A 25640-nucleotide genomic window follows, 5' to 3' on the forward strand; every position below is an offset into this window, starting at 1 on the left:
CATATCAATTAATAGATTTAAAAGGATACATACATAGTTCAAATTTAAATAGTTCATTTCTCATTAACCTAGCAGACTTAAACATGAAACAGCCTTTTCTAGCAGATACCATGTTAGCTGTTGCAATGGGTAATGTAAGAACTTGCAGTCCACTGCTCTTATGTATGAAACTCTGAAGGGTTATTGCAGGACGGTAGAATGGGTCAGATGCCATGATGTAAGTGCCCACTTTGAAAGGATATATATATATATATATATATATATATATATATATATATATATATATATATACAAAATCATTCTGTTGCTCAAATATATATTGTGTGTATTTATTTATTTTCTTCTCTTTTTACTCTATCAATTTGAATTAAAAGTTAGTAAAAATAATACTTGGAAGCCTAAATTCTAGACCTGCCAAGGTTAAGTCTTGGCCCTGCTATTGGCTACGTACACAATCTTGAAGGTCAAATTTTTCCCTTTTAAAAAACGAGAGATCTGGAAATTATATTAAATAATTAACTTAAGAAATGTGAGAAGTAAACTTGAGATTTTTTTAAATAACAGTATGTATAAAATACATTAAGAATGGAAATTCTGGAGAACACTTGACTCAGAAAAACTAAAAGTGCTTCACATCTTATTTTATATCCCCCAATGTTTACCTTTGTGACAGTGATGAAATCTGGTCCCAAGAAGACACTTTTTACTCCTTCAATCCTAAATAATTGCCTGTGAAAAAAAACAAAAAATGAGATAATAAAATGTTTAATTATGAAAAGTTTACACATAAACAAAAGTACAGAGAAAAATAAAAGAACTTCCATGTACCCATCATTAGTTTCAAGACATGGTCAATCTAGTTTTATCATTTTCCCCTAGCAATCCCACAATAAAAATATAAAACATTTTTATTACTGAAAAGATCCTCATTTCCCTTTGTATTCAGCCCTCTTGCTTTACCTTCATGTTCTATTAACTTTTGTTTTATGGAAATAACTTTTTACTTTTTTATTTTCGCTTTAAAAAATGTTTCCAGCTTCGCTGAAATATAATTGACATAAAACACTGTATAAGTTGAAGGTGCACAACGTGATGACTTGATATACATATATACTGTGAAATGAATACCACAATCAGGTTAGTTAGCACATCTGTCACCCTGGTAACTATTGAGCTTTATGCCACTACTGCTTTGCCTTTGCTAGAGTTTCATATTAATGAAACCATACAGTCTTTTGCGTTTAGCTTATTATAATGCTTTTGAGAGTCATCCTTGTTTTTATGTGTATCAATTGTTCATTCTACTTTACTGTCGAGTAGTATTACATTATACGGGCATTTACAACCTTTTTAGCCATTCCACAGTTGATGGACATTTCCAGATTTTTGGGGATGAGGCTATTATAAATAATGCTACTATATAGATTTATGTGCAAGCCTTTATGAGGCATATGTTTTGCTTTGTGTTTTTTTTGTTTGTTTTTATACATATAATAATCATATTGCACTTACTATCCTGAAACTTGCTTTCTTCACTTAACAGTATATCTTAGAGGTCATTCTGTGATGGTAAATATGGATTCTTCTCATCCTTTTAATATGTGAAGACCATGGATGAACAATGTTTATCTAACTCTTCCTTCTAATGAATATTTTGGTTGTTTCTAACTTATTCCCCTACCAACAAGGCTACAATGAACCTCCTTACACACACCTTGTGTACATATGAGGGCATTCTCTAGAGTTATTTTTTAAGCCCACCAGCAGGTTGTGAAATCAATTATGTAGTGACCAAAATGTTATCTAATAAAATAGAACAGAATAAAAAAGTAGAAACAAAATATAAGAATGCATTACATAAGGGTGAAACTGTCCCATCAAACACTTGTTTCATACAAACACACACGTATATGTATATATACATATATATATATCTGTGTGTGTCTATGTTCACATATACAGTATATAGATACCTGTATATGTATATATGTGTATGTGGTGTGCATGTTGAGTCATAACATAAAACGTTTATTATTGTGGCTTGTATCAAAATTATAAAAACAAATGCTCTAAGGTATATTCTGACTAGCAGCATGTTTAGGTCAAAGAAATATGTATTTTTATTAATTAGAGATTTTAAAAACCACTCTTGAGACAAACATATTTCTGACTCCCCTAAATGAGATTTGGGTATATATGGAGAAAATTATTTAAGTGATATTTTCTAAATATCCTTGGTAATCAGTATCAGCCACAGCTTACTAAAAATATCAGTTGATACTATTTCTTATTATAATTTATTTAGCTATCAGCTAAAAAGAGTTACATTCCAATTTTATTGTTTATATTATATTGATATATACTTACCTTGTCTCTATTTAGTGAACTTAAAAACTGTCTCAACTGAGTAGTTTTTTTTTTAATTGATTTCAGAGAGGAAGGGAGAGAAAGAGAAACACTGATATGTTGCCTCCCAGGGTTCAAACCTACAACCTGGGTTTATGCTTCCTGGGAAATCAAACCCATCACCTAATGGTGCACAGGACGATGCTCCAACCTAGTGAGCCACACCAGCCAGGATTTAACTGAATAGTTTTGTTTTGTTGTTAAATCATCCCATATCTGATAACTATTATAATTTATAGTTCTGAGTGGAATATTTTATAAATGATTTGAGACTTCTAGAAATGCAGCTATCCTTAAGAATTAAACAAGTAAGTTTTCATTGCTCATTAAAAACGGTTTTAGAGATTTAGAATGGAGCCCTGGCCCATGTGGCTCAGTTGGTTGAGCTTCAACCTATGAACCAGTCAGGTCACATGCCTGGGTTGCAGGCCCAATACCAGTGAGGGGCATGCAGAAGGCAGCCGATCGATTATTCTCTCTCATCATTGATTATTCTCTCTCATCATCTCTTTCTCCCTCTCCCTTCTTCTCTGAAATCAATAACATATATTTTAAAAAATAAAAGATTTAGAATGGAAATGAACTATATTATCATTTGATGTATTATTTTTCTTAAGATATAAATTTTTATATAGTCACTAGAAGCCCGGTGCACAAAATTCATGCACTGGGGGGAGGAAGAGTCCCTTAGCCCAGATTGCGAGAGGCCAGGCCAGGCCAAGGGACCCACCAGTGCACGATCAGGGAGGGACTCGGGAGAGCTCCAGGGCGTGTCTGGCCCATCTCACTCAGTTCTGATCAGTCGGATCACAGTAGCAAGCTGACCTACTGGTCGGAGCATCTGGTCAGTACACATCATAGTGAGCAGTTGAGCAGCCTTAGCATATCTTTGATTGGTCCAGACGACTAGACGACCAGACACTTAGCATATTAGGCTTTTATTATATAGGATGATACAGATCTCTCACTACATCACTTTTCAGAAGAAGACTTTCCTAATATCAACTCTTATATTTTTTACCCCTTATCTGAAAACGAAGCATTCTCTAAAAAAAAAAAAAAAATGCAGTGCACATAAAAACACAATAGCTAAATAAAGCTGCCTAACCCCAAAGTTAATTAATTAGGTTTCTTGGAAAAAGCAAGTGAAAACTAGTAATATACCTAGCCAGAGGGGAGCGAAATGCTGTAGCTGGTGTGGGGAAATCCATGGTCCTTGTCTCAAGAACTGGTTTTCCTGGAATAAATTTTAAACTGTTGGGATTTGGGGTATCTTGTGTTTGAATAAACATGTGTCTCACTAAAAGAGAAAAAAAGAAGAAATCATGTTAATCTGGAAATTAAAGTATTTAACAATTTATGAACTATGAAATGCTCATTTTCAGAGATCAAAAAAAGTAAGAAAATACTTTATTGCCCAATCTGACAAAATAAGAATTTCTAAAGACAAGAAGGCAATTTACCAATATATTTAGGATAACTGCATTGAATTTTATATTAATTTTGATTATTTAGATAGTTTTGCTACTCAACAGATTCTAGTAATATCCTATATTTAAGTAGGAAGGTATATATATATATACACACACACACACACATATATATTATAGTTCAGGAATTATATGTATTCTATGTGGTGACTTAATACCAATGGCTATCATAATCATAAATCATCATCACTGTGATATTAATATAGTAAAATGTTACATTCTCTTCTTCCAAAGTACTACCAGCCTTTTAAAGACAAAAAAATTTTAATAATATAATAACTACTATTTATTGTGTGCTTAGTAGGTACATGCCAAGGACTGAGTTGAGTGCTTTTTTTTTTTTTAAACTGATTTTGAGAGAGAGAGAGAGACATCAGTTGGCTACCTCCTGCACACCCACTATCAGAGCATATGCCCCGATCAGGAATCGCAGCCTTTGAGTGTTTGGAATGATGCCCAAATGAACCAAAGGAGCCAGGGTGGGTCCAGTGCGTTAAACGTAAGTATGCCTTTAACAACCTATGAAGAAGGTACTATTACTCCCTTTTTACAAACGGAAGAAACTGAGGCTTAGAGATAAGTACAGTAACATGTTACAAAGAGTTAAGTAACTGCCCAAAAAGTAGTATAGAATTAGTGACACTATAAATTATCATGTAAGTGGGAGTCTATGTGACTTACTTTCTGGAATACTTAAAAGTATCTTTACAGCCCTGGCAGATTGTACAGTGGTTAGAGCATCAGCCCAAGGACCAACAGGTTCGATTCCTATTCAAGGGCACCTACGTGAGTTGCAGGTTTGATCCCCAGGCCCAGTCAGGGTGAACGTTGGAGGCCACCAATCAATGTACCTCTCTCACATTGATGTTTCTCTCTTTCTCGCTCTTCCTCCCTTTACACTCTCTCTAAAAATTAATGAGAAAAAACAAACAAACCTTCGGGTGAAAATTAACAACAACAACAAAAATATTGTCATTATAGGTTCTTTTCTTTTTTCTAGGGCCATGATTAGATTGAGAATGTTCTTCAATTAAAGAACAAAATATTTTATTTTATTTCATTTTATTTTTTTAAAATATATTTTTATTGATTTTGTACAGAGAGGAAGGGAGAAAGATAGAGAGTTAGAAACATCGATGAGAGAGAGTCACCGATCAGCTGCCTCTTGCACACCTCCTACTGGGGATGTGCCCGCAACCAAGGTACATGCCGGAATCGAACCCGGGACCCTTCAGTCCCCAAGCCGACGCTCTAGCCATTGAGCCAAATCGGTCTCAGCAAGAACAAAATATTTTAATTCGCTACCTTGTTAATATAACTTGTAAGACAAAAAGATAGAAAGTACCGGGATTTTAACAGTTTTAAAACTATTGAACAAGCCTTTACTATTTATTATGAAAACACACCTTCTGACAAAAAAAAAACACACCAATTCTCATCTCTGAAATAGGTTAATTCACTAGGTTATTAACATGTGCTGGGCCCTGGCCAGGTAGCTTGGTCGGTTGGAACATCATCTGATGCTCCAAGATTGTGGGTTCAATCCCCAATCAGTGTACATACAAAACCAGTGAGTGCCTGGATAAGTGAAACAATGAATCCATGTGTATCTCCATCTCTCTCTCCCTTTTCTCTCTCTTTCTAAAACCAATACATGTGCTAGGTATGATGCTAAGCATTCCACATGAATTATATCACATACTCCTCACATTCTGCAAAGGAATTAGTTTTTATCCTATTTTATAAATGAGGAAACTAAAGCCTAATGTCACTCAGCTATTTAAAGTGATAAAACTGCCAATTTTCTAGCACTAACTTGCGTAACCATTGTGCATATTGCCACTCCATACTTATCAATGTCAAGCATAACAGAAAAACATATATAAAATCAATCTTTCTATCTTGTCATAATTCTCATACCACACATCCTAGAAAAGACAGGAAAATATAAAAAAGGCAACAATTTTATTTTAAATTAGAGGTTAAATCTGGCAAAACATATGGATGCTATGAAAGTGCTTTTCTTACAAGATTCTAACTTGACAGCCGAGAACTGTTTTTGCACCTTGCTCTGTAGTTCCAGCTAACTGATGCTGAGTCATTTCCTTGGTGAAGTAGAAATTGAAACTAAAGTCCCATACATTTTGCTTATTTAAGTCATTATCCTATAAGATATCAGTTGGTGACCTGGTGACTAGGAAAGTCCTAAAAAAGAGAAAAGTTTTAAATGATAGCCTCAGTGTTCAAGTGCTTGGTTTAAAATATTTATACCTCTAACCAATTAATGCCTCTGAAAATCTGTGTTAGAGAAAACAGTTTTTCAGATGGAACATTAAAGAAAAGGCTTTCTGCAAACATAAAGATAACAAGATTCTTTTAACTGTGGTTCTGACCAATCATTTCTTGCAACCTTTCTTAATAACTTATTGGTAGCCAAAAGCGCCACACACATTAGGCACTCTTCCAATATTTAAAGAATTAAGTCTGGCTTTTATTCACCTCAATCCATTTATGTAAAACTATATATACAGGAAGAAAAATGTTTAGAAATACTTGAAGGTAGGAACTATAAGTATAAAAAAATTTGTTAAGAGAGCAAAATCTGAGGTAGAAAATAATATATGGACATCATTATATAAATTTTCTTTTGACAATGAACAAAGCTATTTCAAAAAAGTGATTTGACTGGGTATTAACAAAATCATTCCAATTATGGTCTAAATTGGGTTCAATTAAAAAATAATTCCCAGGTCCATCATCTAGATTCTAGAAAGATGTCCCTGAAAGGTGTCATAAGGGTTACACCAGGATACAAAGACTGATCTAAAATAATTGTTCCTATTATTATTGGTACTGAGAGGTAAAGAGGTAGACATAAGTTCCTCCAAAACAAAGATTAATGGTGCTTAAAGTCAGTATCAAAGATTAAAATCAGCAGCCCTCCAATTTAGAAAGCTTAGGTAATCACATAATTCAGTCCCACAGAAATTTAAAGTCCAATTAAAGTATCTTAATATGTTGAGATACTCAATATTTATACCTAATTTATTCTGTGATTCGAGAGGCAACGTACTCTGTTCTTGTTCTAGTACACAGGGGAGATGTGGTCTATAACCTAATCCAACGCATGCCATTAGCCAGTCAGTCACCTTCCAGAGTATGGCCAGGAGGTGTTCAAGGTAGTGATGGAAATAGAAATGGGCCAGGAGCTGAATCCACTTTTGCAGCTCCATAAGCACTCATAGATAGGTATTTACAAACAGATATATGCTCTTTCCTCCCAAGTTTGCCTAGTCACACAATAGCTCCTCCCAATATGACACGATAATGGTCCTATTTAAATAATTTTCAAATCCTATCCTCATACCCATTTCCAATATTAAAGAAAGTAAAAGTATATAATACCAACCAGATTGAAAAAAAAAAAACACATACACAAATAAAATCAAAAAAAACAACAACACAGACTTATTTTGACCAGAAAAAAAATATATTCAAAATACTATGTTCTATGGTGTGGATGAAAACTAGAAATTTACTGGCTTCAGAGATATTATAAAAATAAGAAAGGTAAGAACTTAAAATACATGATTCTTTGAAACACAAATTCATTTGTAACTTTTTACCATATCTGCATCTCAGAAATCATTTATTAAGCAATCGTATGTTTCAAAGGATGTGTTATACAAGATACTGAAATTTCATAGCTCTATTGGACACTGTGCTCAGGATTCTTGAAATACCAATGATACATGTAAGCAAATAATTACAGCAAAACATGATGTTTTGATAGGGGAAAAAATGCTATCTTGTTTTATAGGTACCTGAAGATAAAATTTACAAATTCTCACCTTTTATGACTTAGAAAATTTCACTCAAGCAGTTTCATTATCCTCTGAAACACAATTTGCCCTGAAAGAGGTGAAATTTTACCTGTGTTACGTAAGGTTGCAGATAGTGGGACAGGTGGTCTTTGCACAAACTGATGCAGAGGCTGTTTCTTAATGGTGCATGGTTTCATCATGTCATATAACCTACATTTAAAGACAAAAATGACATTTTAAGAATCTTTAAGTTGTTTCTGCTTCTCATACATAAAAATCCATAATGAAAATAACAAAACGCCAAGTTTACATTTTCCTATCTACAACATGACTTTCACTTCCTCAGGCAAGAATAGCTACAATTTAGCCAGGACTGGTTTGGCTCAATGGATAGAGCGTCGGCTTGGGGACTGAAGGGTCCCAGGTTCGATTCCCGTCAAGGGCATGGACCTTGGTTGCGGGCACATCCCCAGTAGGGGGTGTGCAAGAGGCAGCTGATCGATGACTCTCATCTCATCGATGTTTCTAACTCTCTATCTCTCTCCCTTCCTCTCTGTACAAAATCAATAAAATATATTTAAAAAAAAGAAAAAAAAAGAAAAGAAAAAAAAGAATAGCTACAATTTAAAAACAAGAGCTCCCTGAAACCGGTTTGGCTCAGTGGATAGAGCATCAGCCTGCGGACTGAAGGTCCCAGGTTTGATTTCGATCAAGGGCATGTACCTTGGTTGCAGGTACATCCCCAGTAGGGGGTGTGCAAGAGGCAGGTGATCGTTGATTTTCTCTCATCGATGTTTCTAACTCTCTATTCCCCCTCTCTTCCTCTCTGTAAAAAATCAATAAAATATATAAACAAAAAAACAAACAAACACAAGAGCTAAATGGGAAATTTACATCCTTGATAACCGAGTGCACACAGGATAGTGCAATAGCTGGTGTAAGAAACAAATATATCTACACTCATGATTCATAATCTCAAGTTCCAGACTCGTAGTTAAGTTGGTTACGCGTGAAGGAGGCAAAGAACTACAGTTTTTCCCCCTTATTTCAAAAAATGTCAATGAGGTAATAGACTCACATGGTTCCGAATTTAAAAGGAAAAAAGAAAATACAGTGAAAAGTCCTTCTTTCCTGTTTCTACACTTCCCTAGAAAGAGATAACCTATACTCTGTGGTTTGAAAGTTATTTCAATACTTCAGAAAGTCTAGCAGAAAGTATAAACTGCTCAAGAAGCCACCATCTTTGATTGGAAGTATATTAGTACTGTAACTTTAGCTATTACATTACGATAGAGGAAGTGTTGACTGGCTATTTTTGCATGCCTTTGGCAAATTAAAAACAAGGAGAGCCCTGAGCATCATCAGCCTGCTCACCGGAGGTCACAGGTGCCATTCAGGTCAAGGGCGTACCTGGGTTGCAGGTCCAAGTCCCAGTCAGGAGGCAACCAATGGACGAGTCCTGCCACATTGATGTTTCTCTCTCCCCTCTCCTGCCCCACTCCCTTTCCACTCTACCTAGAAATCAATGGAAAAATATCCTCATCCTCGGGTGAGGATTAAAAATAAATAAAATAATAACAAGGAGAAAGGGGAAAAAACATTATTACTGGAACGGAAATAAAGAGAGACTTTAGTAGTGAAAATTTTAGAAATCTGATGCAAGTTCTTTTGAAGTCTAGTTTACTGTAAAATATTACCATTTTCATTTCGCAGGAATCACTGAGGAATTTTAAGCATATATAATGATCACTTTTTCTAACATGATTATTTTTTATGTATATTTGTTATTATTGACAGTATTCCACATGTCTCCCATTTACCCCCCTTTACCCTGCCTGTCCTCCTGGCCCCTACTCACCCCCCAGATTTTTCCCCACCCTATTGCTGATGTCCATGGGCATCATATCTAAGGAATAAGTTCTTTGGTTTCTCTCTTCCCATCCCCTCAACCCCCCATCAAGGTATGTCAGTCTGTTCCATGCATCCAAACTTCAGGTCTTTTATTGGTCAATTCATTTTGTTCATTAGATTCCACAAATAAGTGAAATCACGTGGTATTTGTCTTTCTCAAATTGGCTTACGTCACTTAACATAAACACCTGATTATTTTCACTTGCAAACTCATTAAGGGGAAGGACTGTCTTCATTCCTATGTCCCTGGAGCAGCTAGCATCATGGCCTCAGTTCTACATCCCTAAAATTAATTTAATATTCACAGCTCTCTTAGAAAGACGTGGGCAACGATGGATCCAAATAATCCATGTATGTTAGCAGATGATCCCTGGCAAGGCGCTCAGGGGCAGGGGAAAACAAGGGCACGCAGTGGGTTTAAGAGAACGGGAGGAAATCCAGGGGTCTGGCTTCTCAGAGTGCCATCACTTGGCTGATGTGTGACCTCAGACAGGTTATGTCCCCTTTCTGGGCCTCACTGGGAAATGAAGAAATGAGAGGACGAATTATTTTACCACAGCCTGACTTTTCATGTTTAAAAGGCAAAGGAGGGCCCACAGGCGTGGATCAGTGGTTGAGCATGGATCTATGAACCAGGAGGTCAAGTTCCCATTGGTCAGGGCACCTGGCCCTGAGGGCTGGGTCCCCAGTGGGGGGGCCTCTAACAGGCGGCAGATCAATAATTCTCTCTCATCATTGATGTTCCTCTCTCTCTCCTTCTCCCTTCCTCCCTGAAATCAATAAAAACATATTTAAGAAATAAAAATAAGTAAAAGGCAAAGGATGGAATGCACGTGGTGAACTGCTAGAGGGACCACAGGATTTACACTATTTAAAAATAGCTCTGGCCGAAACCGGTTTGGCTCAGCGGTGGAGCGACGGTCTGCGGAATGAAAGGCCCCAGGTTCGATTCCGGTCAGGGGCATGTACATTGGTTGCGGGCACATCCCCGGTAGGGGGTGTGCAAGAGGCAGCTGGTAGGTGTTTCTCTCTCCTCGGACGTTTCTAGCTCTCCATCTCTCTCCCTCTCTGTAAAAAATCAATAAAAATATATTTTAAATAAATAAATAAATAAAAAAGCTCTGGGGCGGCAGAGGTCCATGGGGGGGGGGGGGGGGAATATATGTAACACTTTCAACAACGAAGATTTAAAAATAAATAAATATAAAAATAGCTCTTGCATTGGGTCTCTACAGCCGGGCTCTGCAAAGCTCCCCTCCGCAGGGACCCGGGCACGGGGGTCCCCAGCCCGGGACCGGGCAGCGCAGAGCCCACCCCAACCGGGGCCTCGGAGCTGCGGGAGGACGGACGCCACCGCCGGGGCTCAGCCCCAAGGGCGGCCCGAAGGCTCGGTCAGAGGCACCTCTCACCGCTCCGCCCGGGGGAGCGGGCAAGGCGGTTACCGCTTCGCTGGCTACACCCAGCGGCACCCCTACGCGGAGCTCAGGATGTGTCACCTACCGCCTGCGCAAGCCGGCGGCACGAGCCGCAGCTCCGCAGCCCAGCCGGGCCGCCGCCGCCGCCATCTTACTCCGAGTGCGCAGGCGTGGGGGACCGGCCTCTCCTTTCCCCGAGCCGCGCCCCGCGCAGGCGCAGCCCGGCCGCGAACCGGACAGGCTCCGTGGAGAGCGCCCTCTGCCGGTCGTAGGCGGCGCTGCTGCGGATGAGCCGGGAGGGCTTGAGCCTGGCTGTTTGCTACCATTGCCTACCTCACTGCATAAGCCTGGACAAGCGGCGGGGCGGGAAGAAATCCCTCAGTAAGCCTCGCTTTTCTTACTCGCTGGGTCCTGCTCCTGCACCGACTGGTCCTGCGGTTGGAACGGTGTTCCCGACCCCTGCCCCATTGCCATTTGACCCAGCTCGGTGACTGTCTTAAAAGACTCCTGGGAGCATCATCTCTGAGGATTTTAGCCTTCCACCAGCGAGCTGCCTTCCGTTCCCTGTCAGGGCTGATGTGGGCCTCGGTGCCTGAGCCTGGGCTTGTGGACTTGGCCATCTTGGACCACCAACACACATAGTGGACTCACCTCTCACGTGGCTGCCCTTTGCATGACTATTGACTAGTTTCTGGAGCAAAGTACAAAAGCCCATTAAGTGTTCTTCCAGAACCTTCTAGGGGCATTGGCTTTCTCTAGGGAAGCGGTTCTCAAAGCATCAAAGGCATGGAAACACGTTGGAAATGCAGTTACCAGGCCCCACCTTAGACCTACTGAATCACATTCTTGAAGGTGTGGTCCAGGAAGCTAACAAACCTTCCATGTGACTCCAGGCAAAAGTGTGAGAATCAACCACCACTGTAGAAAATAAACACAGCACTGATTACTGAAACAGAAACAATACACTCGTTTTGGACAGGTGAAGCCACGTCCAAGACAACCCTGGAGGTTTCCAAGGCTGGAGAGGCACCTAAGAGGGTGGGTGGGACTTCAGACGTGCAGCTGGCCTCAATCTGGCCACTGTGAGCAGACACTGCTTCCTCTGAAGGCAGTCTACGCCCCCAAGGCTGCTCGCTGTCTTCTAACCACCCTGTCTCTCCCATTCTAGACTTCAGTGCCAGCCAAGGCTTGTCCCTTGACTGGCTTCTAGACCCTGAATCAATGGGGCTCTTCTACCCAAGAATAGGCCCCAGTTAGGGAACAGCCTTTATATCTTAAACTTCTCCCTCTCTTATGGGTTCCTTCAGGTAAAGAAAAATCCTGCCTTGCTCCAAATATCCTTCCAGCCAACACTCTTTCTTTTCCTCCCTTCAAAGTCAAATGGCCTAAAAGAATTGCCTACATACACCTTTTCACCCTCCACCCCTCAAACCACTGAAACCCGCCTTCCCTGTCCTATCATTGCCTGGGGGCCACTCTGGTCAAGACCACGCACAACATCTCTGTTGCTGCACCTTAAGGATCATCTTGGTTTTTACCTATCTTGTCTCTCTCCCTTTAATAATGTTCCTTGGGCTTCCCTGGCACCACAACTGCTAATTTTCCCTACTCCTTTCCTGGTTAGTCCTTCTCCTTCTCCCTGGCAGAGTTTTTTCTGCCCACTTTTTAAATGCTGGTGCTTTGGGGGGCCTCATTCCAGGCACCCTTCTCCCATTCTTTAGTGGCTGACAGGCTTCATTTGGGGAAGCTTATACTAATTAGCATTTCCAGCAGCCACCAAAGTATGTTTCTCTCCCATGCAAAAACTGGATTAAAAACACACATACTTTGCCAGTTCTTGGTCATTGACGTTAAGTGAAAAACAAAACTGGTTAGTAACAGCACATATAGTATGATCCCATTTATGTAAAATCATTTGTGTGTCTGTGTGCCTAGAAGTGCTGGCGGGCAGACTGCCAGTCTCTCTCTCTTTTCCTGCTTCTGGATGTTTTCAGTTCCTTAATTATGCCAAATTATTTCCCGCCTCAGGGCCCTTTGGGAATCAGTGCAGAAAACCCGGTCAATCCCAGCCAAGGAATAAGACTGCGCCCTGATCCCAAGCCCCCTTCTCCTGCCCCAACCTGCTGGAGGCAGGTGGAGGAAGAGGAGGAGGCAAGTCCCTGAGCCCTACCTAGAGGGAGGAGAGGAGCTCTAAGGCAGATATTAAGATGGGAACTTTAGCCCTAACTGGTTTGGCTCAGTGGATAGAGCAGTGTTTTTCAACCTTTTTTGGGCAAAGGCACACTTGTTTCATGAAAAAAATCACGAGGCACACCACCATTAGAAAATGTTAAAAAATTTAACTCTGTGCCTATATTGACTATATATAAAGTAATTCTCTTGAATAGGAATCAAATAAACACAAAGAAAGTATTTTATAATTACTTTATTATGAAATATTAAGCAAACAAAATAGTGAAAAATTATAAAATTCTTGTCTTGTCTGCACCTACGGCACACCAGGCAACATCTGTGCCACTTAACAGCGGTTGAAAAACGCTGGGATAGAGCATCGGCCTGCAGACTCAAGGGTCCCAGGTTCGATTCTAATTAAGGGCATGTACCTTGGTTGTGGGCATATACCCAGTAGGGGGAGTGCAGGAGACATATACCTTGGTTGTGGGCATATACCCAGTAGCGGGTGTGCAGGAGGCAGCTAGCTGATTTATGTCTCTAACTCTCTATTCCTCTCTGTAAAAAATCAATAAAAAGATATATTTTTTTAAAAAAAGATGGGAATTTTAAAGACTTGGTTAGATTTTTTTTAATACTTGAGAGAGTAAGATGGAAAATAAGATAGTTTTACTCTAGCTGGTTTGGTCCAGTGGATAGTATCAACCTGCAGAATGAAAGATCCGGGTCCGATATTGGCTAAGGGCACAAACCTTTGGTTGCAGGCTCCATCCCTAGCCACGGTGTATAAGCCCCAAATTCTAACTGTCCCCTGGAGTCATATTTTCCTGTGAACTACTGTGTAAGTATGTGAATAGAAAACTCTTTTCTCTTGCTAATCTCTTTTGGCAGTTTCATCAAACTCCACAGTTTATTTGCATTTTACTGTTTCGCCCCTAATGTTCTTTTTCTGCTCTGGGATCCTATGTGGGGTATATTATTTCACTTGTCATATCTCCTAGCATCTTCTGGTCTGCAACAGTTTCTCAGAGTTTCCTTGGTTTTGATAACTTTCACAGTTTTGAGGAGTGCCAGTTAGGGATTTGTCTGATGTTCTTTACTTGAGTAGATGGGGATTATAGGTTTTGGGGAGGATGATCACAGAAGTGTGGACAAAAATAGAAGTCCTATGGAAAGTAACCTCACAGGGTGATCTGATCATAAATTTCTAACTAGGCCCTAGTTGGTGTCCTCAGTGGTTAGAGTGTTGGCCTGTTTCTTGGGTGTATGAAAGGCAACCAATGGATGAGAGATTCTCACGTGGATGTTTCTCTCGCTCTCTCTTTTCCCCTTCTCTTCTTCCCTCTCACTCTCTCTAAAAAGCAATGGAAAAAATATCCTCGGTGAAGATTAACGAAAACAACTAACAAAGTGGGCTAATAATGATGAATTTTCATCAAGAAATTCTATTAAGCAGCTGAAACTGGTTTGGCTCAATGGATAGAGTGTCGGCTTGGGGACTGAAAGATCCCGGGTTCAATTCCAGTCAAGGGCATGTACCTTGGTTGCGGGCATATCCCCAGTAGGGGGTGTGCAAGAGGCAGCTGATCGATGACTCTCTCTCATCGGTGTTTCTAACTCTCTATCTCTCTCCCTTCCTCTCTGTACAAAATCAATAAAAATATATATTTTTTTAAAAAAGAAATTCTATTAAGCAAATACATTAATTCTTGGGTCAATTTAGTATGTAGTACATTTCCATTTTATTGTAATTTATTGTAATTATTTTCATTGAAACCCAGTTTTTTTTATACACTTACTAGAGGCCCCGTGCACGGAATTCTTACACAGGGGTGGGGAGGTGTCCTTCAGCCCAGCCTGCACCCTCTCCAATCTGGAAAACCTCACACTCCAGGACTGCTGGCTCCCAACTGCTCACCTGCCTGCCTTCCTAGTTGCCCCTAACCACTTCTGCCTACCTGCCTGATCACCCCCTCACAACTCCCCTGCCAGCCTATTTGCCCCTAACTGCCCTACCCTGCAGGCCTGGTGGCCCCCCCCCCCAACTGCTCTCCCCTGCAGGCCTGGGTCCCTCCCAATTGCCCTTCCCTGAAGCCCTGGTCACTCCCAACATCCCTCCTCTGCTGGCCTTAATCGCCCACAACTGCCCTCTCTTGCAGGCCTAGTCCAACTGCCCTCCCCTGTTGGCCATCTTGTGGTGACCACCTTATGTCCACATAGGGGGCAGGATCTTTGACCACATGGGGGAAGTCATCTTGTGTATTGGAGTGATGGTCAACCTGCATATTACTCTTTTATTAGATAGGATAAAGGCCTGGTGTACAGGTGGGGCCAGTTGGTTTGCCTTGAAGGGTGTCCTGGATCAGGGTGGGGGATCCCTTGGGGTGTGAGGCTGCCTGAGCGAGGGGCCTGTGGTGGATTGCAGGCCAACCACAACCCATGGCGACCCAAGTGGAGGCCCTGGTATCTGGGGTTTATTTATCTCCTACAATTGAAACTTTGTAGTCTGGAGCAGAGCCAAGCCTTCTGCTCACTCTGTGGTGGCAGCCATTTCTGTTGGGGTTTATGTATCTTCTATAATTGAAACTTTGTAGCCTTAAGCGGATCCTGGGTAGGCCTGGGTGTACGGAAAGCTTGGCTTCTTCTATTGCCAGAGGCAACCCTAGCCTCCTGCTCTTTCCAGCTCCTGGCTGCCTCCATTTATGTTTTGATTTATGTATCTTCTATCATTGAAACTTTGTAGCCTTTTGTGGAGGCCTAGGCCAGCAAGGGCAGGTGGAAAACTTGGCTTCCTCCATTGCCAGGGAAACCCAAGCCTCCCTCCTGCCCTCTGTGGCCGTAGCCATCTTGGTTGTTTATTTGCATATTCACTCCTGATTGGCTGGTGGGCAGGGCTTGAGTGTAGTGGAGTGATGGTTAATTTGTAAATTACTCTTTTATTATATAGGATAATAGAGACTTATTAGTCAATTTGCTGTTCATTTCAAAATTTGCCAATGGTATCTTCTGCTACTGAGTTCTCTTGTGGCCACTATACCTGCTAAATTCAAATTTCCCAAGCAAAAATTTTGACTTAAATATTGTCAAGATTTCATTCTTTAATTTATTAAAATATATTTTATTGATTTTTACAGAGAGGAAGGGAGAGGGATAGAGAGCTAGAAAAGTCGATGAGAGAGAAACATCGACCAGCTGCCTCTTGCACACTCCCTTTTGGGGATGTGCCCACAGCCAAGGTACATGCCCCTGACCGGAATTGAACCCGGGACCCTTCAGTCTGCAGGCCAACACTCTATCCATTGAGCCAAACTGGTTGCAGCTCATTCTTTAATTTTTAAACATGTTCAGTTCTAGCTGTCTTGAACTTTACTTGAATAATTCTGCTGGTAATATTCATTATAAACTGACTGAATAAAGATGGGTAAGATTTAATTTTTAGTTAGTGTATGAGAAAACTGGTCAATTAACAAGGTTTCTCTATTGAGTGAAAAACAAAGTAGGTTCTTGGGATCAAAAGGTCCTGCTCAAAAACAGGAAGAGACTGAGGGAGCTCGTAGAACTGCTAATTTCACCATATCTGATTTTGGAAATTCCATATTTAGTGATGATCTTGGTGCCAAAACCTCAGCAATGAACAATTTGGTTGTCTTCTGAAGGAAATACTTGGATTCCTTGTAGGCCTCTTGGTTAAAATCATATAAAAGCAGATTGAAAAATAACTTAGTCCCCTTTCAGGTAAGCTAACATGCTAACTTAAGTCTTCTATATTTTACTACTCCAATATAAGGAAAGGTGAACTCAAGGAAAAGTATGTAAGACAGAAGGGGAAAATATTTTTGTCTCCAAATTCAGAGAAATAGGTCAAAACCACCTGCTCATGGCTTTTTCCTGGGTCTCGCCCTAGTTCTTCCCACTTGGTTCTCCATTAGGGGGCAATATAAGGGTAAGGAAAACTTTTTGATTAATCGTAACTTAAAATAGAAAAAAGTTTAAGGACGTCACATTATAGAACTATACTTAAAGATAGATGAATCAAATCTTAAATCCTCAGAAAAAGTAGCAAACTTTGGTTTTACTCATGCATATTGTCAGAACTTTTTGGATGCCTGGATCTTCTTTGACCATTATATCTGTGAACTCAGCTCATCAACAATTCTCCCTGCATCATGGATGTGAAGCTCACTAAAGTTCAAATATTAGTTATTCCCCCAAATTTGGAGAGGAAATAGGCAGGCAGGTTCTTTCCCACAGTGGAGATTTTTTAAAATTCTTAAGTAAAATGCACCCTCTCCTCCCCAAGACTTCTTTATTTAATGTTAATATCTCTCTTCAGGTTAATGCAGCTCACATTCAGATTAACAGACATATTACATGCTCACAGGAGTTTGCATAGTAGGGAGCTCTGTTGCTTTCCCAGCTTGGTCTTTATGGCCTGATTATCTTATATTATTTCATTTATTTCTCTATAAAACACCTAGAGTAGAAAGATCTCTATAAAACACCTAGAGTAGAAATAAAAATAATGGTATTGGAAAGCAAGAAAGCAACCAACCAACCATTGTTCCTGAAACTTAAAAATATAAAACTAGGCTTGGCACTAAAAGAAAATGTACTTGTGGAGCTTTAAGATATATATGATATATATGATTTCAGGGAAGAAGGGAGAGGCAGAGAGATAGAAACATCAGTGATGAGAGAGAAATATTGATGGGCTGCCTCCTGCACACCCCCTACCAGGCATTGAGTCCTCAGCCTGGGCACGTGCCCTGACTGGGAATCAAACCATGACCTCCCGGCTCATTGATCAATGTTCGACCACTGAGCCACACTGCCCAGGCACTTATGGAGCTTTTCAATCCCAGAAAGATCTGTCATAAAAAATAATACAAAAGTATAGCTCACTTATTTTTAATTAGGTTCAGTTTAATAAAGTATATAGGAGTTTACAACTCAATTATTCATAAACACTATCAGATACATAAGATAGATCACACAAAGTGTGCAATAACATAAATCCAATAGTCTGCAAATAAGAGGTATTGCAAAAACAAAGATTGACTTTATAATTGTCTTTCCCCTTCCTTTTCCATGTTCACAGCCTCGAGATTGCATACACATATTGTTTTCTGAGGTCTTATGGCCTCAATACTCCTTTCAGCTGGGTCAACCTCATCAGTCAGTCAATTCAAAATACAGCCAGCAGAGGGGGTGCACCTCTTCTCCATGGAATGAGCATGGTCCATGGCCTGTATTGGTTTCCAGTTCCTAAAAAATGACCTGAAATATTTCCTCTTTCAAAGTAGTATCTTGTAGTGTTCTGGTCATTGTTTCCCTCCCAACACTATACATGAGCCAAGAATTCAGGACAAGCCCTACTAAGTTTCATTCTCGTGGAAGAGAAGAGCATGCTTACTGTGGAAATGAAGCTCAGGCAATGGCTGCTTTATCCCACTTGTGTAGAACAACTTTAGTTCTTACTCAGGATCTTCTTTGAACATCATCTCTGTGAACTCAACCCACCACCAATTCTTCCTGAATCATGGATGTGAAGCTCACTGAAGTTCAATTACTGTAATTTCCCCAAATTTGGAGCAGGAAACAGCTATGTCTGGCAGCATTTTGATGATGGGATCCTGGGCATCACACATTGGGAGGACTATTTCCTAATAAGAGTCAGGAAGCTGTTGGCAAATGGAACCAAATTTACTCATGCCAAATATCCACTCTCACCTCTTGGTATTCTTTGGATGCCTTTATTAGGAGGTCTTAACACCATGGCAAAATACATGAGCTAAACACACACACACACACACACACACACACACACACACACACGCACACGCACACACGCGCACATATACACAGACGTAACATTCACATTTCCCAAAAAGGAGTCTTTGGTAGACTCAGAGAATACATCTGACTTGTTTCAGAGTGAAAAGGCTATGTCTTCTTTCACTCTCAAAGGCTCACTTTAACTGACATTGGTAAAAACCATTTCTGTAATTAATTCTTTACCCAAAGGAATCAAACAGATCCCTTTAACATGCATATACTGGTATATTACAATGCCTAGATTTCAAGAACAAAACATTGTTAGTATGAACTCAACACATATTGAGATTGCTGTGAAGTAGCTCAGACTAAATTTCTTATATAATTATGTTATGGGAATACTGGACTAAACCACCAGTGGGTTGGTTAACATTAGCTATTTTTACAAGCTATTCTAAAGTCCCTGAATTCTAGGGCACTCTGGGACCTATGTTAGATCAAGATTAGATGCTTTTTGGTTGTTTCACAGAGTAAGGCTGGGGTCCTGCCAACCTTCCTTCATCCTTCCTTCTAGTCCACAAGAAATGAGGAAGGTGAGCCATTTCATTCTTATTTTGTCAATTACTCCAGTGTGGTGAGATTATCTCGGGCTAGGCTGAAATGTAAGGAGAAACTGTTTACAGTAAAAAGGGAGGCAAATAAAAATGAACGTAGTATTCATTCACACCCCTTAAACACTTAGTGGTATGGTCATAATAGAGGGAGGTCATGTGAGGAAATGAAGTAGGTATAGGAACAAGGAAAATGAGCCAGGAAGACTTGCAGGGTAAAGAAGGAGCAGGAAAAAGCTATGTCTGGCAGCATTTTGATGATGGGATCCTGGGCACCACATGTGGGAGGCCTGTTTCCTAATAAAAGACCAGGTGCAAATGAGGCAGATAGGACCAGGAAGACAGAGAGCAAGGTGGCATTCTGAAAACCAATTCATGACCAGTGTAAATTCCCACATCTAAGCTAGCCAGCTTGTTGTTCTCAGCAACCTAGCAAATTTATTTTGTAGCAAAAGAACACAAAAACAATTCCCAACCTGATACTACTGTTTATTTTCAAGCATTTTGAAATTCCCTCTTAAGTGAACTTCACAAGTCACAAGTTTGCAAGTATCCTGGTGGTTCAAAACAAAAAAGAACAAACAAAAAAAAAACTACAAGTAGTAGTTAACAAAGGCATTGGAAACACTAAGAATTTATATTACATAATTTCACTTAAAATCTTCATGTTTACTCCATCCGGCAAGATTGAAGGACCGAAACTCAGGGGCGGCTGTGGTGCTTACAAGGTGCTCCTGCTCCTTAGAAGTGTGGCCCTCTCCTACGTACCTTTAATCAAAGCAATCTGGGCTCCATATTTTTCAGAAACTTGGCAGTTTTCTCAAAAACTACGTCTGTGTGGGCAGCAGCCACTCCACAGTTGACTGGCATATATTCTCCAATCTCAGTTCCAAAGACATAGCAGAGAATAACATTTATTAAAGTGACTCTATTTTAAGTCATATTCTTCCTGGAAAAGAGCTTGATCCCACCCTTCTCTAGTTTCCTAAATGGTAAAGTTTCCCATTTGACATAATTATACATATTATAGGATCTAGGCTTTGGTGACTTTTCTTTATGGAATTACAATGGAATTCCTATTGTCAAATCACTCTGGTGATTACACTTATTTTATATGCTATGAGTCCTTGAAATGTCTGTTGAATATCATATATACATGTTGAAAACACTGATATACACATGTATTTTAAAACTTAAATAATGGGTCAATAAAATACTGTATTTTTTCCTGGAGTTTAGAACAAAATATTTTGGTTACCAAATTAAATTCAGAGCTAATATGGGTATGTAATACATACTCACTAAACCACACATGTGAAATTTTCAACTCAACAATGAATGGGCCCCAAATGAAAGTTACTGACCTAGATACCCTTAGGTTCTGCCACACATTTTGTTCATTCCATTTCCCCATTCTAATAAGTATTTTGGAGCTCAGGATTGTCTGTAAGCCCAAGAAACAGGTATGTGAACTATTAATATTTTTCACCACAAAAAAGATAATTATTTTGACAGTACCTGTTAGTCAATAAGTGAATGGTGTGATTCAATGCTTTGTTCTGAATATAGTCTGGCTCACTGTGCACCACTGAATGAAAGGCCACAAGGTCCTGCATTTCCTATCAGATGTGCAAGGCAAGGAACACATGAAACAAACTAAAATAAGAAGTGCAGTATTTTGTTGACTAAACATTTTTTCTCTTTAATGTTAACCTATTGCAGTGTAGTTGCTAGAAACATGCTTTTACTACTAATTCAAAGCACCCTGAGCACTCCTGATTCCCTTAAACTAAAATTTTCAGATTTCTAGATGCAGGATGGCCTCTGGCAAGAACATTTTACCTTTCAATGATGTATTTACCTTATATGATCCAACGAAGATGATTGCAGAATTCACTAGCTATAGGTATTAATTGATATAATCCATAGTCACAAAATTTTCATGTATCAGTAACAATACAACAGTAATTTGTATGTGTTTTTATTCATTTCCTATTCAAAAAGGTATTTAGAACCTCTAACCATTGTAAGTCTCCAGTGAGGAGAAAAACAGGTTGCGTGTCCATGGTTGACAAAGGATTCAACTGCATAATAAAAACCACTATGGTTTTATTGATTTTATCTTGAGAATTAAAATGGCTACTTGATTAGGAGGGTGTGATAAAAAAAAAAGGAAAAACATTGGCAAGGCTGTTAGAGAGGTAGTAAGCCTGAATATTTGGAAGAGTAAGTTAGAATAACGGTCTACTTTCTAAGAGTTTCTGATTTGGGGTGAAAACTTCCCTGAATATTCTTTATCCTCTTGCCTTTGAAGGCTTTAATTAATAATATCAACAGGAGGAGCTGGGACCGGTTTGGCTCAGTGGATAGAGCGTCGGCCTGCGGACTGAAAGGTCCCGGGTTCGATTCCGGGCAAGGGCATGTACCTTGGCTGCGGGCACATCCCCAGTGGGGGGTGTGCAAGAGGCAGCTGATCGATGATTCTCCCTCATCGACGTTTCTAGCTCTCTATCCCTCTCTCTGCCTCTCTGTGGGAAATCAATAAAATATATTTAAAAAAATAATAATATCAACAGGAGGAGTTTGGGGTGCAAAATTCCATATGCATTAGCTAAAACGAATTCAACCAACTGAAAAGATAATTTTGCATCCACTGTTACACAGAAAAATCAGAAATGATCACTGGGAGGAAGAAAATTCTTAGAATGAACATTTAACATCTAACTAAGTGAAAAATATTCATTTCTGGCCCAAAGAAACCTCAGCTGGAAAACCATTGCTAGTAGCTCTGATCCAGTGCCGATTATTTCAGTTTATCCTTTAACCTGGACATTTAAAATAGGTGGAGACAAAACTAGAAAAAAATCTTAAAAACCAGTTGTTCCTATTTTACTGCCAAGATCCATGAACTTTAAATTTAAAAACTTCACACCTCATCAAGTACAATAGAATCTGACATTCAGGCTTGATTCTTGGATGAATTTCCAGGATTTCCTAAATCATTAATCTTGTTTGGTAAGCAACTTGCCCAATTTCTCCAGCTAATGGGGGAGGAAAATCCCTAACATTTACTATAAGTGGCAGGAAGCTTTCACATTGAAACATGGTGTAGCAACTCTTCCAATTAAGTTGAATTTCCTCAGCAGAAGCCTTCCCATTAAGACATAAATTTCATTTTAAGGCACTAATAATAAAGGGTATGAAAACAGCTAGGGATGAGTCAGATGTTTCCAGAAAGAGAAAACATTTCAAAAACAAATCAGTCATCTATCTGGTTTACTTCAACATCTAAAGAGGAGTGAGAACCAAGGTTTTCATGGCTAACAGATTCAGCTCTTTTCCATTCTCCAATACAAAACTTACTTACAAGTCTTAAATTTACGTCCCTTAAGAGACATTAGAGAAAAATGGCAAGGGTTTGGAACAAACAAACAAGCAAGCAAGCAAATCTAGTTTGTAGACTAGTCTCATGATTACTTAATTCCATAATGACAGCATGGAGTGCTCAGAACTAAGGTTTTTGAAGTACTTTTTAAGATCATATACCCAGTGATTGAAACGGTAACAAGGTGCTCTTTTCTATTGTTCTGAGGGGGAAATGTAGAAAAATAATTTTTCATGACCAGGTCAATGGAATTTGGAGAGAAAGAACCCTACTCGGAAACCTGTTTCAGCAGGATTTTCTTACCCCTTCCAATGAAATAAATTTCACCATGAGAAAAGAACTAAATAAAATGATCAGTTAGTGTAGGAGACAAATGCTAATAAATGATTGTGGAGGTAGGCATTGTGGGGCAAGATTATCTTAAAGAAGAAATGCTTCCTATGCTCATGTACACACATGCATACAAACATGCACGTACACTCACAGATTTACAGAGGTGAGGATGTAGGAAAGGCTCAACACCAGGAGACATGAGCTCAGATATCTCATCTGTTTGCATTTCTACATAGGAACAGATCTGACACACGTTAATACCCACAGACACGCATGTGCGAGGGTCAGCCTCAGAAACAGATGCAGAGAATCCTAGAGGTGCTGGTTTTACAGGAATGATTATATCTGCAGGCTTACACTTCCGCTTATGTGCAGGGTTTTTATCTTGCATTTCTTCCCAGAAATATCCCTCTTTCAAGGTATTATGTCCTGGACGGACTAATCTCAATTCCTCAATAGATTTGACTCAGAACAGGACTGCAGGAATTAAAACTAGCAATAACATGGCCCCTTTGGGGTTGGAGTAAAGTATTTCTGGGTTTAAACAGATTCTGAGGCCCTAGCCAGTTGGGCTCAGTGGATAGAGCTTCGGCCTGCAGACTGAGGGATCCCAGGTTTGATTCCAGTCAAGGGATATGCCTGGGTTGCTGGCTCGATCCTCAGTAAGGGGTGTGCAAGAGGCAGCAGTCAATGATTCTCTCTCATCTATCTCTCTCCCCTGCTCTCTGAAATCAATAAAAATATATTTTTAAAGAAACACACACACACAAAAAATCCCAGTTTGTGGGTGTGTGTGTTGGGAGAGAGGGGCGGGGCTAGAAAGTGGGGTGAGGGGAGAAGCCAAATTCTGGGTAGAGCTGGAGATAGAAAAACTTGAAAGTCCAGAAATCAGTATAAACAAAAGACAGGTGCATACAAAGGGGTTTTGACTAAGTATCACTGCAACTGAGTTTGTTGACTGACATCCTCCTCTGAGCCAGAGAACTGAAAAATAATAACTGATATATTTCTTGTTAGGAAGGCTCAGCTGGGAGTGATATGGTGAGTTACTGAGGGTGGGGTAGACACAGAGGCCTAAGGCTCAAGTATTGCTCCTAAGGTTTCTGCTTGCCTGATTTTGAAGGAAAGGGTGCTAAAGCGAAAGGATCAGCAGCTGGCAGCTCCGTAGTCCTGGAAGGAAGGGATGTGATGGAAACAGAGCCCGCTATGGACTGCCTGTTGGTCTGCGAGACAATTTTGTAGGCAGCAATGGGCTGGGCTTCAGGACTTGGCTCATCTTCTGGGCTATAGTGACGGGAATACTTGGATAAAGACTGGGGGCGGAATGATTTGCCAGCTATGGGCCCCGAGGCAGCTTCTTTCTGAGGCTGAAGTCCTTTGTTTCTGTCGTTCAGATGGCCCCCCGATTCCAGGGAGGCTCCCCTGGGGGAGATGCTGTCAGGATGGTCTGCTGCTTGTACAGAATGGGAGGGGAGATTGGACTGTTGGGCAAAACCAGCCATGGGATACTGAGATCGGACCGAGGAGTACACCGCTCTGTCGAGGCCTGAGAGCTGAGCGGCCTCGTCTGTCTGACCGAGAAGACCAGCCTGTGTGGGCAACTCCTGGGAGGCGCTCTGGGCAGCTGTTATCTCCTCCACACTTTTCTTCTTGGTAAAAGGAGCCCTTAGGAACACATCCGCCTCCTCTGGCTGGGAAGGAGCCACACTGCCCTTGGAGACAAAAGGGGCTTTGGAGAAAATGTCCATTTCGTCCGTGGGAACCCTTGAGCTCCTAAAGGGGGCTGTGGCAAAAACATCTGGCTCACCAACCCCATCAGCGGTTGGCTGTGTGGGGGCTTGAAACTGGTTCTTTTTTCCACCTGGCACTGCCTTTGCTTGCTCCGTGGAGACCTCTGGCTGAGCGAATGGAGCGGTTCCTGCCAGCTTCCCTTGCAGAGGCTTGCAGCTCTCGTCCTCGTCTTCAGACTCCATGAGGAGAGGCCGAGACCCGCTGCAGTCTAGCATGTCCCCCTCGAGGTCAGTCCCTTCCTCCTCGCTGCTGTGGAATGAGCTGTTGCTTGAAGGGCCATCTCTGGCCAAGTAGTCAGACTCTAAGCTGTTCTGTGTTTTTGTGTCGGGTACCCTGGAGGGGTCTGGATACAGGGGCAGGCCTTTTACGCCCGTTGATTCTTTAAAGTGCTCTACGGTTATTACAGGACAGGGATTGGGCTCCCTCTGGAGACCTAGAAAAGCACAAAATGCAGAATTAATGCACAACTGGTTCAACGCTCCTTGGAACATCCAATGGTCAACCCACGGCAGTAACATTATGGGACC

At 40.5% G+C, this 25640-nt stretch overlaps 2 protein-coding genes and 2 long non-coding RNA genes across 23 annotated transcripts in view; 2 read left to right on the forward strand and 2 right to left on the reverse strand.

The window, feature by feature from the left end:
- NFU1 (NFU1 iron-sulfur cluster scaffold) overlaps window positions 1-11272 on the reverse strand; it is a 25145-nt gene extending 13873 nt beyond the window's left edge. For 2 of the 4 annotated variants that reach the window (XM_036435614.2, XM_045580856.1), the window contains exons 1-4: window positions 11132-11272; window positions 7830-7930; window positions 3571-3706; window positions 663-729 (exon numbers count right to left, since the gene is read on the reverse strand). In XM_036435614.2, the coding sequence (XP_036291507.1) occupies window positions 663-729; window positions 3571-3706; window positions 7830-7930; window positions 11132-11196 (369 nt within the window). In that variant the 5' untranslated portion in view covers window positions 11197-11272. Of the gene's footprint in view, window positions 1-662; window positions 730-3570; window positions 3707-6936; window positions 7145-7747; window positions 7931-11131 lie in introns of those variants that run through there. The other 2 variants (XM_045580855.1, XM_045580857.1) reach the window with 2 other exon arrangements.
- Window positions 1-19565, forward strand: part of LOC118717476 — a 27517-nt gene extending 7952 nt beyond the window's left edge. Inside the window, exons 2-3 of the long non-coding RNA XR_004987491.1 lie at window positions 5393-5396; window positions 19454-19565. This is a non-coding gene — a long non-coding RNA (uncharacterized LOC118717476). The remainder of the gene's footprint in view (window positions 1-5392; window positions 5397-19453) is intronic.
- Window positions 18125-25640, reverse strand: part of AAK1 (AP2 associated kinase 1) — a 140512-nt gene continuing 132996 nt past the window's right edge. For 15 of the 17 annotated variants that reach the window (XM_045580847.1, XM_036435586.2, XM_036435587.2 and 12 more), the window contains one exon: window positions 24282-25546. In XM_045580847.1, coding sequence (XP_045436803.1) covers window positions 24417-25546 — 1130 coding nt within the window. In that variant the 3' untranslated portion in view covers window positions 24282-24416. Of the gene's footprint in view, window positions 19649-24281; window positions 25547-25640 lie in introns of those variants that run through there. The other 2 variants (XM_045580854.1, XM_036435607.2) reach the window with 1 other exon arrangement.
- On the forward strand, window positions 23109-24283 carry LOC123652229. Its single transcript, XR_006741438.1, has 3 exons — window positions 23109-23463; window positions 24077-24105; window positions 24146-24283. It is a non-coding gene; the product is annotated as an uncharacterized LOC123652229 (long non-coding RNA).

Source organism: Pipistrellus kuhlii, unplaced genomic scaffold (genome assembly GCF_014108245.1).
Source record: "Pipistrellus kuhlii isolate mPipKuh1 unplaced genomic scaffold, mPipKuh1.p scaffold_m20_p_13, whole genome shotgun sequence".
NCBI lineage: Eukaryota > Metazoa > Chordata > Mammalia > Chiroptera > Vespertilionidae > Pipistrellus > Pipistrellus kuhlii.